The sequence below is a fragment of the Xenopus laevis genome, chromosome 3S (genome assembly GCF_017654675.1).
Source record: "Xenopus laevis strain J_2021 chromosome 3S, Xenopus_laevis_v10.1, whole genome shotgun sequence".
Classification (NCBI taxonomy): domain Eukaryota; kingdom Metazoa; phylum Chordata; class Amphibia; order Anura; family Pipidae; genus Xenopus; species Xenopus laevis.
In genome coordinates, this window is record NC_054376.1 from 78789085 (window position 1) to 78807120 (window position 18036).

The 18036-nt window shown below is 37.8% G+C and overlaps 1 protein-coding gene across 5 annotated transcripts in view; it reads right to left on the reverse strand.

Moving 5' to 3' along the window:
- ptprz1.S (protein tyrosine phosphatase, receptor type Z1 S homeolog) overlaps positions 1–18036 on the reverse strand; it is a 110180-nt gene that overhangs the window by 77151 nt on the left and 14993 nt on the right. For all 5 annotated transcript variants that reach the window (NM_001091499.1, XM_041587592.1, XM_041587594.1 and 2 more), the window contains 1 exon segment: positions 3123–3188. In NM_001091499.1, coding sequence (NP_001084968.1) covers positions 3123–3188 — 66 coding nt within the window.

Below are 18036 nucleotides of genomic sequence, written 5' to 3' on the forward strand. Positions count from 1 at the left end.
AACAGAATCTCAAAGGAGACCATGTTATGATCACTATTCCCTAAATGCTCACCCACACAAATGTTACAGATGAGTTCAGTATTATTAGTTATTACAAGGTCCAAAAGAGAGTTATTCCTAGTAGGTTCTTGAACGAGCTGGAATAAAAAGTTGTCATTCAGCATATTTACAAACCTACTAGATTTTTCTGTTTTAGCAACCCCATTACTCCAGTCAAAGTCTGGATAATTGAAGTCACCCATAACAACAACCATAACAACAACTTGACTCAGCTGTAAAGCCGCTTGTTCCTGCAAGAGTAGCTGGGCTTCATACTCGACACTTATACAAGGTGGTTTATAGCATACACCAATGATAATTCTCTTTGTAACCTTTTGCCCAGACAAAATCTCTACCCAGAGTGATTCTACACCCTCACCAGTGCCAGCTATTGTTATTTCTTTAGCGCATGGCTTTAATTCAGACTTTACATACAAACACACTCCTCCACCCTTTTTAATCCCTCTGTCCCTCCTAAAAAGGGTGTAACAATTTAAATTTACAATCCATTCACATGTTTCATCCCACCAGGTCTCAGTGATACCAATTATATCATAATTTTTAGAGCATGCAATTAATTCTAGGTCTCCCATTTTACCTGACATTTTTATCTGTGCATTTGTCAGCATATTGCGTAGGTTACTAATTTTACTCTAGAAATTTGCATTACTTAGTGTAGAATTATATGTTAAGTTAGTATTATTCTGTTTTCCTTGTAACAGAGGGACCTCCTTAGCTGGTAAACTGTATGCCCCCCTCACTCCTCCCCCATGACCCCTTACTAATCCCACTGCCCCGTCTACCCTAGCTTCCCCACAATTCTTTATCTCACCCTGTCTTGCCTAGTTTAAACACTCCTCCAACCTCTTAGCCATTCTTTCCCCTAGCACAGCGGACCCCCTTCCATTGAGGTGCAGACCATCACGACTGAACAGGTTGTACCCCAAGGAAAAATCAGCAAAGAGCTCTAGGAACCCAAACCCTTCCTTCCTTCACCAAGACTTGAGCCACGCATTTAGCTCCCTAAACTCCCGCTGTTTTCCTAAACTTGCACGTGCAAAATTTCAGAAAAGATGACATTAGAAGACCTTTCCTTGATCTTAGAGCTTAGATCCCTGAAATCACTTTTTAAGGTCTTCCATCTACCATTTTTTTTGTCATTAGTACCGATATGCACTAAGACAGGTGGGTCATGCCCAGCCCCACCCAATAATGTCATTGAAATATTTACATAGGGATTACGAAGTCAACCTGGCAATGTAAATTCAACATCTGTAGTCTGCAAGCTATTTGAAGATAAAAGGGATAAAATTCAAAGATATGTTCAAAGATATGTTCTGGAGAATGGCAGTCTAAGAAGTTATGAGAATGACTTTATGAGGGATAGATCATGTCAGACAAATGTATTAGCTTGTTATAATGAAGTAAGTGACATCATTTTGGAACTTTGCTGATTTACTAACGGGCACAGGTGTAACTTCGCTAGGGAAAGAGACTGACGCTGGCGCTCACCTGCACTCAATCGCTAGGCGAAGTTGCGCTCTGGCGAAGGGACGTAACTGCGCAAATTCACTAATATGCAGATTTTACTGAACGTTTCCTCTTGCGACAGACTTGCCTTCATCACCTCAGTCCAGGCGAAGTGCAATAGGACTTCCTCAAAATTTAGTTGAAAATGCTGGCGTCTTTTCCTTTTTTCAGGGTGATAGGCTGCAAAAACCGTAAAATTTTTTGGGGGTAGCCGTCTTCCTCCCTACATTTCTTAACATATGGCACATTAACTATATACTGGGCTGATGTGCAGGACATTATAACAACTCTATTTTCTTTTATTAGACTTCCCTGGGCTTGTGTAATGTAGTGTATTTGCTGCAACATATATTCAACTTTAACTTCCTGCCATATGCAAATTAGCCAACGCTAGCGCAACTTTGCCAGCATTCGGCGCCCTGGACGCAACTTCACATGTCAGTGAATTGGCGTTGTCTCAGCAAATTTTCGCCTGACGAAGTGTTGCTCTGCCTGTGATGCCGTCGCTGGCAAATTTTCAGCGCTTAGTAAATTTGCCCCTATATGTATTATCATAAGTACCCCTAGGCTTTCCTCCACAAGGATCTGTATAACTCTTGATGGAATTAATTGGCCTGCATCAACAAACACTGATACATTACTTACTATGCCCTTCCCTAAATCAGCAATGGCCAAATTAAATAAAAATGGACCCAATAACTTAGTTTACACACCATAGGTTAGGTAACATCTACCTCAACCCTGCTTTCCAAGCTTCTACTTACTTCACCATAAGAAACAATTACATTTGTTGGACACAATCAGTTTGACACAATCAGTAATCAGCTTTAGAGAACTTACACGTCATGCCGTTTTGTAGCTTTGCCCGTGGAGTGGCCTACCGCCGATTGGACTCTGCTCCAGCCCTAGTCAGTCACGTTCAATTGAGGAGGGGATGAACGGGAGCCTGACAATCAGTAATCAGCCATACTTATTACTGATATTGCTACTTAGGATACCATTCCCCAGAATATAATTTTAAACATTATCATTTAAGAAACTACCTTGCCCACCATAGGTCAAACTGGATTGTAATTGGCAGGTTTAGATCAAGATCCCATTTAAAATATAACAATTATATCAGCTTTCCTCAAATCAAAATACTATAATTCTGAGAAAAAATTAGAAAATCTGACCTAGCTAATACTGAACTAAGGTTTCTAAGTATATTCTAGTAGACTCTATGGTGAAAAAATAAATGTATATATTCAACTTATGTAGGGTTTGTTTCATTGTAGGCACAAATCACCCAGTTTTTCTATATTTATACTTATTCAGAGAAAGTGAAGTAAAATTGCGCTACACAGGGTAACCTATAGTACTTCCTGTCAATATGTATACGTCAGCTAAATCTGCCATATTGCTGATAGCTCTAGCCAATCTTTAAAATTTTACAAAGACAATATGTTGTTCATTAAAAAAAAAATTAAAGGATGGAGGAAATTTTAAAAGCAAAACAAAATTGAATGTGACAAACACTCTAACAGTAAGACATATGTGAAATGCATTTGTACCTGTGTAAGACCAATCTATTTCTTCAGTTAATTTACGCTGTGGTCTGTAATATGAAAACGGCAAACCTAAAAAAACAGAGAAAAATAAAATGTTAGGCGATATAAGAAAAACACATTGACACTTTTTGTTAACACATTTATTAACTAACTGTGAAAACTTGTTTTATTCTAAATGTTATCTTCACTGCCCAAAACCTCAATTAACATATTATATTAGATGTTAAAAGGCTGGTCATGCACTTTTCTAGACTCTTCTGGTGAGGCTGTATTTTTATTTGATTTGGCCAATAAAGTTTGGGCCAAATATGAAATACAGACACGTAGGGGCACATTTACTAATGGTCGAATATCGAGGGTTAATTAACCCTCGATATTCGACCCTCGAAGTTAAATCCTTTGACTTTGAATATCGAAGTCAAAGGATTTATCGCTGTTCGTTCGATCGAACGAATAATCTTTCAATCGAACGATTAAATCCTTCGAATCAAACGATTAGAAGGATTTTAATCCATCGATCGAATGATTTTCCTTCGATCAGAAATTGGCTAGAAAGCCTATGGGGACCATCCCCATAGGCTAACATTTATGCTCGGTAGGTTTTAGGTGGCGAAGTAGGTGGTCGAAGTTTTTTTTAAAGAGACAGTACTTCGACTAACGAATGGTCGAATGATTTTTAGTTCAAATCGTTCGATTCGAAGGTCGAAGTAGTCGAAAAAATACTTCGAAATTCAAAGTATTTTTTATTCTATTCCTTCACTCAAGCTAAGTAAATGTAGTGTAGAAATGGCTGTAGTATAGACACGTTACAATTTTTATGCATGTAGAGCTATATAGTGCTGCTGTCTTCATTGATTTGTGGAATTTTACCCTGGCAGGGGGTACAGCTTGCACCTGGGCCTGCAAAGAGCCTGTTCCACTTTGGAAGCACCCAAGAATTAAATTTATTCTACTATTAGAATATTTACAGCCAAGGTTAGCTTCTACTAAGCAGTGTATAAAGTTGTTTTGTGCAATGTTTTGTGGTTGCAGGGGAATTGCGATCACCATAGAAAGTTGTTAAGCTTCTCCATTATACAGATGACATTGATGTTATTTGTGAACTTGCTGTGCACTCTGGGCTGCCAGCTCCATCAGTAACGTATGTGCTGTTTATTTATAATACCATGCCCCAGAAACACACAGCCTTATTTTTTTTAAAAAAAATTGCTGCATTAGATATATAAAGCATAGATACATTGGACAGACCTTCAATTTTCTCCTACAGATTTATGGTATAGACAGTTTAGTATATGAATTGAACAGCTTTTAACAGTAGATCCTTGAGGGTAAATCTGTCAGATTGTATTGTTTTAATTAGACAGTTGCTTCCTTTACTCAAAAATAAAGAATAATATACTAAAAAAAAAAAAAAAAACTAAAGCATAACATAAAGGCTAAATTACTTTCAAAATGCCATTCATTATAAAAAACCAAGATTACAAAATGGTTCCATTAAAGCTATAATTCCCTAAATTTGGAGACAAGCATGAATATGAAATACTGTGGTGTGCACAATTTGCCAGTAAGATTCCTATATGATTAAATTGATCGACAGATGAACTGAAATTAACAGTTCAACAGTAAAACCTACTTTACACAAAAGTTTGTGCTTTTTCAAAGGTATAATCTAACAATATCAGTATAAAGTTTTGGTAAACCAACTGAAACTCTAGTCTTGTAAAAAAAGATGATATTCCTGTGGGAGAGTAGCATCTCAAAAAAATAAAATGGGAGACTAAACATAAATGTGGATACGAGAATGTTTTATTACTGCTATTTAGCTATTCAGGTATCAATTTCTTTTATTTACCACTATGTTTGAATGTTGAAACACAAAATGCTGGATCTTTCTTGTGCAAGTGAATACCCCTAGTAAACTATTACATAAAGTAAAGATTTAAGTAGATGCATACATGCTTTTCAATAAAACATTTCCATCTTTCTAGCTAGTTGGAGGAATAGTTTAACTAGTGCCTACTAAATTCAATGAGCCTCTGCCATGTAGAGTTCTGTCTCTTCTTTGTCTCTCTCTTTAGTGCCATGACACAAGAGCGTCTCATTAGTATTTTATGACTTCAGAATCCCAGTGACACATTGCGTTGTTTAAGATATCAAATTTTAGTTTGCTTTAAATATTTAATGACCTATTACAGATCAATAACATAATAGTGCTTTATATTTTCATAGTTAATTTCAATGTGTAAATAAAGAATCCATCTCATAGGACAAAGCCCATTTATATGCTGCCAAAGTAGGCCAGCCAATTAAATAATGAACACTAAACACTAAAGTATTGTATAATGCTCTATCAAATGAATTGTCTATACTCAGAGGGGAATAAAAAACTGAATGGTACTCAATAATGTGCATAATTGAACAGTATAGATTACTCTTATTGTTTGTAAAATAAAAGGACAGTAACAATGAAACTGCAAAACAAATTCCTTTGCAGGTGGAAGAAAATTAGACACCAACCCAGAGTTAGTAAAGCTGGTGAAGTAAACAGAAGCACAAAGTATATGGGACTATAGCACTACTGATATCAGTAAATATGCAGAAAGCTTTGAAAACATTCTTCAGCCTCTATTCTATAACATTTAATCAAATTTCTGTGAATGCTGTGTGTTTCCTTGCATGTGTGTGGAGTGCTGACATTCAGTTTTTGTTACTGGCTCGTATACCTTACCAACCACACCTCAGTACAGTTAAACATACATTTCAAACTACCGATCCTGATGTAAAAAGTAGTTCACACCTGTGTCCCACCCTATATCTCTGAAATTATCTGTAAGTACTCATCAAAGCACTCGCTGTCAGTCAAGTCATTGCAGCCCTTCTCTGGAATTCCCTTTCACATTCCATCAGACTTACTCACTCCCTTTCCATGCCTTTAAAGAATCACTTAAAATACATATGTTTAGAAAACCTTACAAGTATCTAACCTAGAATTCCTTCACTATACACTAAATGCCACTGCCACCTGCAGTACTCAGTGCAACATCTCTATCTTTACTGACTCCTGGTCTTGGCCATTCTCACACCTTGTGTCCCATACTCCCCTTTCAATTGTTGCATACATCTTTCTATTGTACAGCACTGAAAACTATGTTGGTGATATACAAATATGTGTTAACGATAATAATAATACCATCCCTTCAACTAAAACACGGTTTAAAAATCATTGTTAAGATAATATGTATAAAGCTGCATATATTGTGCACAGCCGATCCCATTACTTGCCTTTTAAATTGTAGACAACTAAAGGAACTCATAATTCAAAACTCAAAATGTATACATATTGTATACATTTGCTGTCATGTGGTTATTAAAATGAAATAAAGATCCTGCTGCAGAAAAATCCTTCAGCAACACAAGACTAAACTTGGCTGGCCCAAAGGCATATTTTTAGAGGATTACCTGCATGAAATGTTGTCTAAAAATAAAGCAGGCTGGCAGTCTTATTACAGCCTTGTGAGAAGGAAATATGTGAATTAAAAACAAATAGGTATTTTTCTGTTCTTTTCTCTGAAATTACATAATTAAATGTAACCTAATATCTTTAGAAGTTTCCAGTGATTACTGGGAAAAGAGTAACACTTTTCTAAAATAAAGGATTAGTCTATAGTAGACTAGCTTAATCTGAAATGTTAACACCTTAGTTCCTCCCACAGACTCAAACCAATCCCTTAATTTATTTGTGCCACAATGCATCTATACAAACTGACTTTTAACAGGCATTTAGTAATATGCTTTCATCTTTGTTCAACATACTTAGGGGCAGATTTATCAATGGTCGAATTTCGAAGTGGAAAATACTTCGAAATTCGACCATCGAATAGAATCCTCTGACATTCGAATTGGAAGGATTTTATTCATCATACGATGGTATTCTGATCGTACGATCGTACTCCGATCGTACTTCGAATCGTACGATTCAAACAATTTTACACACGATTTTCCTTTGATGCCAAAAACTTCTCAATATGCTCTGGCAGGTCCCCATAGGCTAACATAGGACTTGGCAGGTTTAAGTTGGCAAGACTGCAGCCTTTATAAGCACATTCTTATAAAAGGGTTGTTTCCAGTTCTCTCTGTAAAAAACCTTGCTACCACAACATTCTTGATACATTTCCATCTTTATCTGCATGTCCACTGCAAATGCAAATTTGCAAATGAAGCCATACACATTTTATATTTCATAGTCTCGTAACAAGACTTTGCATTTTATAGGAAGGGCAAAATGCTATAATTTCACTGATAGTAGACCACAGAGATAATGTCTTGACACCTATGATCAACATACAGGGCTGTTAAAAATGTGTTTAAAGTATTGTATATGAGCTCAGAAGTATTGCTGATAACATACTGGGGGAATCCTATCAGCAGACATTCCTTAAATTTCAGTTCAAAGGCCAAGCAGTCAGATTACTTGGTAGAAGCACAATTGTGATGCTTCAATATACATATATACATCACCTGGAGGCCTATTTAACAACAGTCTCATTTTAGTGGTTTTAGAGGTTTTTTTAAACCACGACTAAACTCCCTTTCTCTAGGTATCAGATTTATTAAGGGTCAAATAGTAAATTCAAATTCGATTTTTTCAATTTTTTTTGGTGTCTATATTCACACATTTAAATTTTAATCCCTCTATTCAAATGTAAATTCGAATGTGAGATTTATCAACCATGGAAACAGTCCTAATTTGAATATTTGCCACCTAAAACCTGCTGAGTTCTTGTACAAGTCAATGGCAGAGGTCCATTTGGAGATGTTAATAGCCTTCCTGACATTCGAGGTTTTTTTTTTCAGAGGAAAACTTGATTAGTACAATTCGAATATGATTAAAATTTTTGGGTTGGGACTATTCAATTGAATATTAGACATTCAATTTTTTTTTAAATAACCTCCCAATCGAATTAAAACTTGGGGGCCCATTTACTTAGCTTGAGTGAAGGAATAAAATAAAAAAAACTTCGAATTTTGAATGATTTTTTTGGCTACTTCGACCATCGAATTGGCTACTTCGACCTTCGACTACGACTTCGAATCTAACTATTCGAACTAAAAATCGTTCGACTATTCGACCATTAATTAATTAACCCTCGATATTCGACCCTATGTAAATCTGCCCCTAAAAATTTATTAGATTAAAAAAAATTCACATAAATTTGACCTTTCATAAATGGGCCTCCAAAACCACAAATGTCATGAACGCTATTAAAAGATCCGAACTGAAAAAGCACAAATGGGAAAAGTCACAGAAAAGTTAACTTCTTCATATTTATAACACGTTTTAGCTGGAGTATTTTTGGATTCAGAATTGTTGCAGTTTTGTCGCATTATAAATCCTGGAAAAGATGCACTTTTTTCGTGACTTTTTCAGATCTTTGGTGTCAAAAAGTCCAACCTTAAAATCATCCCCTTAATGGCATTGTTCAGCCTTATTTTCTGCTTGGCCAATCTGTGATATATTTTCTGCTTGGACATTTAACTGTGTTGTGATCACACTAGGGCAAGAATCAACATAGTTCTTACCAAGGGGAGCACATACACACGCTACGGTTTAAACAATTAAATGTGTAATTCACTTTTCCTTCCTCTTCTGCCGTGTTCTATCTTGCAGTTTAAAATGCTATCTGGTTGATAGAGAGTCATTGATGGCTTTCAATGATTTTCCAAAAATGTATTTGAGTATACTCAGTAAACTCAGACATACTAAGTATGTAAGCTATACACAACCCTTGAATACATCAATGCAAAAACTCAAAGCTTTACAGAAGTGTGAATAAAAGTTGAGCAGCAAACTATAAGCAGAACACATTTCTTAACATTCAACATAATTTTTGCTTTTTCTGAACTAAAAATGAAAAAGCAAGAGTATCAATTTTTAATACATCACCAAGGATTAGATTCTTAAAGCTTTCCTTAAGCTATCTGACAGAACACATTTTGTGGATATATCCGCTCATCTCACTATTCCAAACAGAGCTAACTGGTCATTTCCCCTTCAGTGTTTATAAAAGATGAGCTCTTCATTAGCAAAAAAGACATTATAAAGCCTAGCTTTCCTGGATGTCAATAGCCAAAAATAGCAATCTCCACTTTGGCCATCTACAAGGAACACAGCTATATATGGATAGAAGAAAGCCTACACTTACCAAAAACTACACTAAATAATGTTCTGCCAGCCTTCCCGGTGATTAGAAACATAAAAGCATAAATTAGTAGCATTTTGGTGAAATCTGTACTTTTCAGGTTAGATACCATTTTAGGTTTCTGGTTGGCACTGAGTGAATATTTTAGTTGTTCTAAGGTTCCACTGTCCATCATACAGCTGTATGCTCAGTACATAGGAATAGTAGGCTAAACTCAAATACCCTCAATTACATACTAATCTATTCAAATAAGATACAGACCATTTAATTCAAGATGGAGAAAGGACACAGTCGTTTATTAGCACATTTGATAAACCTATTACTCAACACTTTATCAAACCACTTCATGGTATTAAAGGCAACCTAGCAGATGTATGCCCATGTTTTAGCTGCCTCATTGTATATGCTCCTTGTTTCAGCCTAGTCAAGAACATCATTCAAATCACGTCAACATTATTTCCATAGCTGTGGCAATGAAATATTTTTAAAAATATATTTATTTTTTAAATGTATTTATATTAAATTTAAGGGAGGATGGGTGATTCACCACAAGATGAAGAGGGTGTCTTACTGAGGTATCTATCTGTCTTACTATTTGCCTACTAGTTAATTGTATCAAACCTGGGATAAGATTATGGTTGTCTGACCATTTCAGAGTACAAATATACAATACAATAGCGCAAAAAGTGTTAAGAATTAAAATAATACTGTAAACTGCAATTGTTAATTAGACATTTAATATTTAAATACTGTACTTGGGAAAACATCCAGTAGTGAAATACTTTCATGATGTTTGCTTATATATATATATATATATATATATATATATATATATATATATATATATATATATATATATATATATATACATACATGTATATAAATATATATATATATATCTCAAAGTCAGTATGTCTGCACTGGTCTCCAAACGATCTGTCGAGGTGCCCAGTCAGTTAAGAAAGCATATGGATGGTAAGGACCAGAACTCTCTTGAATATAATTTAAAACATTTTTGTCCAAAAACATGGATAGGCGAATTTAGTCGCCAGGTGAGAATTCATGGCAAATTTCCATTGTTTCGCCACCAGCTAATAAATTGCAAAGTCAAATGTTTTTTTGATGCCGGCGACATTTAAACGGACGCCCATTGAGTTTAATGCGCGTCAAATGTTGCCGGCATCTCATGAGAGAGAGAGTTGTAGGTCCACAGTATGCTGCACTCTATAAAAGCTTCATGCATAAATGAGAACAGATGTTTCAGAAAAACAGTAGCTGCAGAAAATCCACAGAAACCTACAGTTATTTTTGCTTTCTCAAATAATAATTAATGAAATGCTTGCAGAGAAAATATACACATTACCAACTACCAACTAACTTTCAAGTCTGTTTATCCACATTCAGATATGTCAAAGAAAATGTTTACTATTTGTACAATACACGGACTTTAGATAGTTATGATGTTTTTATGCCTGCACATAGAATTCTCATACAGTCTGATGAACTGCACTAATATGTGAGCAACTGTCAAACAAATAAATCCATTTGAAATACTAAATCTTGGCCAGTCTGTTTTGTTACAATATAATTGGGGCGCCAACTTTTTTGGGAAAAAAAGCCTTCCTATATCTGTTGTTCTTTTTTCATATTAATTGGCACCAAGCATTATTGTTACTGTCTAGGATGATAAAATACCATTTATTTGGCATAAAAAAATTAATTGGATATAAAAAAAAATATTTTTGGACATTAAAAAATGCTTTGTTGTTTAAGATATAATCCAAGAAGTGACACAATTCTTCTGTCCTCTATTACAAGTATAATTTAATGTTCCTAAATATATATGATCATATTCTCCTATTTCATATAGTACATTATTCTTAAAATATCTTTTTCATTTATCTAAGGCATTGCTTTTTTTAGCCTTTCTTCAATGCTCACCCACACACTTTCACTGAGATGAAAAACAGTTTCTGATTTATAATGGTTGACAGTATTTTTTTCAACCATACCATAGAAAACCAAACCATAGAAGACATTATTCCTGGTTTTTCTGAATTTAGGAAAGAACATTAATAAAAGTATCTTCTGCCAGGCCAGTGAGTTGTATTACATGTGGGTGTCTACAAATTGCCAGTCATATAAGCAGAATGGTAATAGATAGCATAAAGCAGGTTAAATATATAAGCAAGCATTGATGCCAAGATAAGAGAAATTATGGGAGATAGATCACCTATGATAGAGAGAGTTATGGAAAAAAAAATAGGGACAAAAGCAAAGAGAGGCAGAGAAAGGGGTTGAGATGTATTGAGAGCAATCATGAGACCTGTAGCATATAAAATATATTTGGTTTTGTGTGACAAAGTAAGTGTTGCTCTACCTGAATCCTTCTTTATAATAATAGTATCACACTGTCACTAAAATACTGATCCAAAAGTCTGCTCCTGCAGGCTATGGACAGAACCTATTTACTCTCTACTTTGTTATGCTGGCCTGGAAATAGTGTTAAGAATGGCCCAGTAAAACTGATTACGATATTACTATAATTTCAGAACACAAACATGCAGAGTGCTAGTAATTAAACTAATAGTAAATGATGCTTTAATTGAAATTCAAAAGTAATCAGTAAATACAGTAACATTCAGTATAATAGTGCTTGTTTCTCTCTAGTGGTAATCCTGAATTATTCAATCTCTGCTGCTATCACTGTCCCCTGAACAGGTGCGTCTGGTACTAAAAATAGGGCTTTATAGTCCGTTAACTTATTCTCCTAAACCAAATCAATAAGGGATCTTGCCTTAAAACAAGTAACTGTGCTTTCCCTTCTTGGCATGTACTAGGCCTTCCTAGTTTACCTATGTCTGTAGACTCACCCTCTCTACTCTTATCCTTCAGGTTTCCATTACCTAAATTATATACTTTCAGAGGGTCACATGACCATGCCTGCAAGCCCTTTATGGTTTTCTAAGAATGCATTACAAAACTGGAGATACCATAAGCTCCAGCCCATACATTTAGCTCAGGTAAGCAGGTACATTCTAGTAGATACGTTCCACTACTCCTTTACTCTAAAACATAGAAAGTTGTATTAAAAAAGTCATTTTCAAGTTAAACACAAAACCCAAATTCTCTTTTTAATTAACACATTATACCCATTATAAAGCTATTTAAAAATCATATCATATATTTTCTGCTCTGCCTCAATGCCTTGGGCATAAAGGCAGGGCAGATAATTACTTTCATTTTCCATTCAGCACTTAGATGTCACTGCAGTCTCCACACACCCATTTTCCTTCTCACCATCTAATTGTGTAGCCAGTGCATGGGCATCAGGTCCCCTAAGCTGGCACAAAAACAAGATTTTGGCATGTTGCAAAGCTTGCTTTAATAACAGTGCCCACAAAATGGTGGTTGCCTGCTTGCTGTGATTGTGTAATTCCAAGACTGAAGGAAACACAATTTTAATAATTTAGTTAGTGTAAGTGAAGTTTATTTTGCTTGGTAAACACAATAGAAAATAATTTGCTATGATTTCATAGGGTGACAGGTCCCCTTTAAGTGCAGGCACTTTTTTAACGCGGTTACCCAGTTTAAAAAAGAAGCATAAATAAACATTTGTATATTGTATATGTGACATGCCTCTGTCCATTTATTGGCTGATGTAACGTAGCGTGCATGTGTGTGTCTTTGGCTTGTGTGTGAGCTCCGTGCCTCATAAATTCATAGGGATTTACTGTAGTACTTAAAAAACAGTGTTTCATTTTGATATAATCACGTGTAATCTAATGACAGAGAGTTAGAAAATAAATTCACAGTAATGTTTTATTTACATAAAATATTTTTCATGGGTATTGTTTTTATTTAGTTTAAGTCTTTGTTGTCTCCAGATGCACCTTTGCTTCTAAAGGAATTTTTTTCACCAAGTCTTGTGCTGATGTTATTTGCTGAATATTATTTATTGGAACTGCATTTTTTAAGAGTATAGAGTATATTTAGCTATATTATTGAATGAATATGACCTATTTTTGGTGTCAATATCATTTAAATCATAAAGGCTGTAAAAAATCCCTGCAAAATACAGTAAAATGCACAAATATTTTGTTTTTAGCCATTTAAAAGTTTGGGCTCTCTAGCATAATATGTTCTTATCAGTCATTGTTACAGCATTTAATTTGGGCTAATGCCAGAGTTTTCATTCATACATGTCAGATGCAAATTTTCTGTTGCAAATGTAAGAGTGTGTGTCGGGATCCAGAAGATCTGGCTCAAGCTGAGCCGACATCTCCCCAGGCCTGTGCTTCCACTCCAGCGTTTGTTGCGGTTTCGAGCGCGTGTCCTGATGCGCGCGTGTGTTTGGACGCGGGCGCGCATTTACGTGCGCGCGCGCGTTCCGACGCGGGCGCGCGCTCTGACGCGGGCGCGCATTCACGTGCGCGCGCGCGTTCTGACGCAGGCGCGCGTTCTGACGCCAGCATGCGTCCAGGGGTTAAAAGGTCACTCCGACCTAGGCCCAGTGCGAGGTGATCGTCTTACTGACACTAAGCGTTTATTACTGATGTTATTCTGATTTCGACCACGGCTTGTTACTGACTACTCTTCTGATTGTCCCTGGATTCTGTATTTGCTCGTCTGACTTCGACCTTGGCTTCGCTGACTACTCTTCTGGATTTCCCTCAACTGGTACCTGCTTATTGATCCTTCCCTGTGTATGACCCGGCCTGTTCCTGACTTCGCTTCGTCTCCTGCAGATAAGTGCTAGCCCTTATTACGAACTGTTATTTTGTGGGCTCATCTAGCACTCCTGCTATTCCTTATCTGGGAACGTCCTGTCTCAACCCTCAGGGCGTAACTCAGTGGGAAGCGTGGGGGAGGCTCTTACCTTCGGACTCGCCTCGACTCCTGACAGTATCACCTCACCATGGAGTCCGAAGAACCAGCTCTTTCCCCTTTAGAAATTGTTGCTCAGCAATTAGCTGGTCTTACTCGGGCTGTTCGTGATTTACAAGGGGGCTATCAACAACTACAGACCCAGATGCAAGACATGACTGTTGCTGCCGCTCCTTCTCCTGGCCCCCCAGTGTCGGTTGCTTACCCAGGAGTAGTTTCTTCATCCACACATCCGACGCCCGAGCCAAAGATACCACTCCCTGAACGCTTTTCTGGAGATCGAGCTAAATTCAGGGCTTTTGAAAATGACTGTCGACTTATGTTTTCCTTGAAAAGTCAATCTTATGCTACTGAACAAATCAGGGTGGGAGTGATTATGTCCCTACTATCCGGAGAACCCAAGACTTGGGCCCATCGTCTGTTTGAAACCCAAAGCCCCCTATTGACGAGTGTGGACATATTTTTTTCAGCTATGGCTCAAATATATGACGATCCTAAGAGGTCCGACACTGCTGAAACTATAATCCGGACTCTAAATCAGGGCAAACGCCCAGTTGAAGATTATGTGACTGATTTCCGCACTTATGCCACCGACACCGAGTGGAACGACAAGGCCCTCAGACATCAATTCCGCTTGGGTTTGAGTCCTACTCTGAAGGATGAGTTAGCCAGAGTAGGAATACCTAATTCATTGGAGGCCTTGATCGACCTGTGTGTGCAGATTGATCGTCATTTAAGGGAGAGACGCGCAGAGAGAGCTGCAACACCTTCTTTTGGAGCTTCCTGGGTACTTCCTAAAGCCCCTTTGTCTTCATATGTCCCTGCAACTTCGTCATCCATTTCCTCCCCTGCTTCTATAACAACTGTCCCTGAACCTATGCAGATTGGACTTATGAGAACAGCTATCTCTGCCCAGGAGAGGTCCCGCAGAAGGGAGAACAATTTATGCCTCTACTGCGGTCTGTCTGGCCATTTCTTGAGGAACTGTCCTACCCGACCAGGGGGTAAGCATATTCTTCCGACTTATTTTCCATCCTCATCCTCCTCCTCTCGAGAATTGCCTATGCTCATTGTCCCTATTTCTCTACAGTGGCCCCAAGGGTTCCTAGAGAGTAAAGTCGTCATAGACTCAGGAGCCTGTGGTTGTTTTGTCGATATAGAATTTATTAAAGCTCATAATATTCCGACCCGACCCAAGACTCAACCATTTCTGGTGAGGACAGCAGATGGCTCCCAACTCTCCTCCGGACCAGTGTTGTTAGAGACCACACCACTGATTGTTATCACTGACTCTAATCATGTTGAGACTTTATCTTTTGATGTGGTGTCCTCTCCTCTTTTCCCGTTAATTTTTGGGTTTCCATGGTTGAAATTGCACAATCCTTCAATAAATTGGAGCACTGGGGTACTGCAATTTTCGTCTGTGGCTTGTGTTTCTCATTTCTTCATGCCCAAAACCACTTCTAAAGCATTTGCTTTGTGTTCATCTCAAGATCCTCGTTTACAGGCCATCCCTTCATTTCTTCAGGACTACATAGATGTTTTTGATCAAAAGGGAGCTGACACACTACCTCCTCATCGAATTTATGATTGTCCTATAGATTTGCTTCCAGGGGCTCCAATTCCTTTCGGACGTATCTACCCTCTGTCTGAGCCCGAACTTTCGGTCTTGAAAGATTATATCAACGAGAATGTGGAGAAAGGGTTTATTCGTCCTTCCACCTCACCTGCAGGGGCGGGTATTTTCTTCGTAGAGAAGAAGGATCATTCCTTACGGCCCTGCATTGATTACAGACACTTGAACCAGATCACTGTAAAAAATCGTTACCCGTTACCCCTCATTCCTGAATTATTCCAAAACCTTCGTGGGGCCAAGATTTTTTCTAAATTAGACTTACGAGGGGCGTATAATTTGGTAAGGATTCGGCAAGGAGATGAGTGGAAGACGGCTTTTCGAACCCGTTTTGGACATTATGAGTACCTCGTTATGCCATTTGGTTTATGCAACGCTCCTGCGACTTTTCAGCATTTTGTTAATGATATTTTCCGAGATTTTTTGGATCAATTTTTGATTGTCTATCTAGACGATATTCTAATTTTTTCTTCTTCCAAACAGGACCATGAGATGCAACTAAGGAAGGTTTTTAACCGTCTGCGAACTCATCGTTTATATGCCAAACTGGAGAAATGCGAATTTTGCAAGTCTTCAGTGGAGTTCCTGGGGTTTGTGATCTCTTCTGACGGAGTTTGCATGGACAAGAAGAAGGTGTCCGCTATTCTTGATTGGCCTGTTCCTTCTTCTCGGAAAGCAGTACAAAGTTTCGTCGGGTTTGCGAATTTTTATAGAAAGTTTATTAAGGACTTTTCTAAGATTATTGCACCTATCACTGATTTAACCAGTTCCACTAAGCACTTTCAGTGGACTACACAAGCTCAAGAAGCATTTGATCAATTAAAACATCTGTTTACGTCTGCTGCTGTCTTAAAGCATCCTAACCCTGTTCTGCCTTACATTCTAGAGGTTGATGCATCTGAAACTGCTATTGGTGCTATTTTATCCCAAAGGACCGGCGATAACAACGCTCTTCATCCTGTGGCTTTCTTTTCTAAGAAACTCTCCACCTCAGAGAAGAATTATGATGTTTCTGACCGAGAACTCTTGGCCATTAAAGCAGCATTTGAAGAATGGCGTCATTTGCTGGAAGGAGCATCACACCCGATCATTATTTTTTCAGACCATAAAAATCTGGAGTATTTACGAACCGCCAAACGTCTCAAACCAAGACAAGCCAGGTGGGCATTGTTTTTTTCTCGTTTTAATTTTCATATAACCTATAGGCCGGGCTCTAAGAACAAGAAAGCTGATGTTCTTTCACGGTTACACAGTCAGGAAGAGGAACCTTTTCCCCCGGATACGATTCTTCGTCCCCAGAATTTCTTTCTTCTTCAGAGTGAACTTTTTTCAAAGATCAAGGTGGCATCCTCTTCTTTATCTCCACACGGGGAGTTGCAAGCTTGTGATGGGTTATTTTTTTTGAAAGACAAAGTCTTCATTCCAGAAACACTTCGCTTAGAGACCCTAAAATTTCTTCATGATCACCCATTGGCGGGTCATATGGGATATGTTAAGACTTTAGATCTTGCTCAAAGGTTTTTCTTCTGGCCTCACATGGCTAAGGACTGCAAGGATTATGTATCTTCTTGTGAGACTTGTGCTCGGTTTAAAGATTCACATGTTAAACCCCTGGGGCTGTTACGTCCTTTACCAGTGCCTACTCGATTGTGGGGTTCCATTTCCATGGATTTTATTGTAGAGCTTCCTCCCTCGCAAGGATACAATACAATTTTTGTAATTGTGGATCGACTCTCCAAGATGGCACATTTTGTTCCCCTCTCCGGAGTACCTTCTGCACCTTCTACGGCTGAGGTGTTTATTAAGGAAATCGTCAGACTCCATGGAGTGCCAGACGAGATTGTGTCGGATCGGGGAGTACAGTTCACATCTAAATTCTGGAGGGCATTGTGCAAAGCTTTAAAGATCAAGATGGCTCTTTCCACGGCTTTTCATCCACAATCCAATGGGCAGACAGAGAGCACTAACCAAACGTTGGAACAATATCTACGTTGTTTTTCATCTTTCCTCCAGGACAATTGGAGTGAGCTGTTACCATTGGCTGAGTTCTCCTACAATAATGCCCTTCATTCCTCCATCAAGCAAACTCCTTTTTTCGCTAACTATGGTTTCCATCCGCACGTGCTTCCTAATCTTCCTAAAGGTATAGAGGTGCCCGCGGTTCAAGAAAGACTTTCTTTTCTTCTGGACAATACCC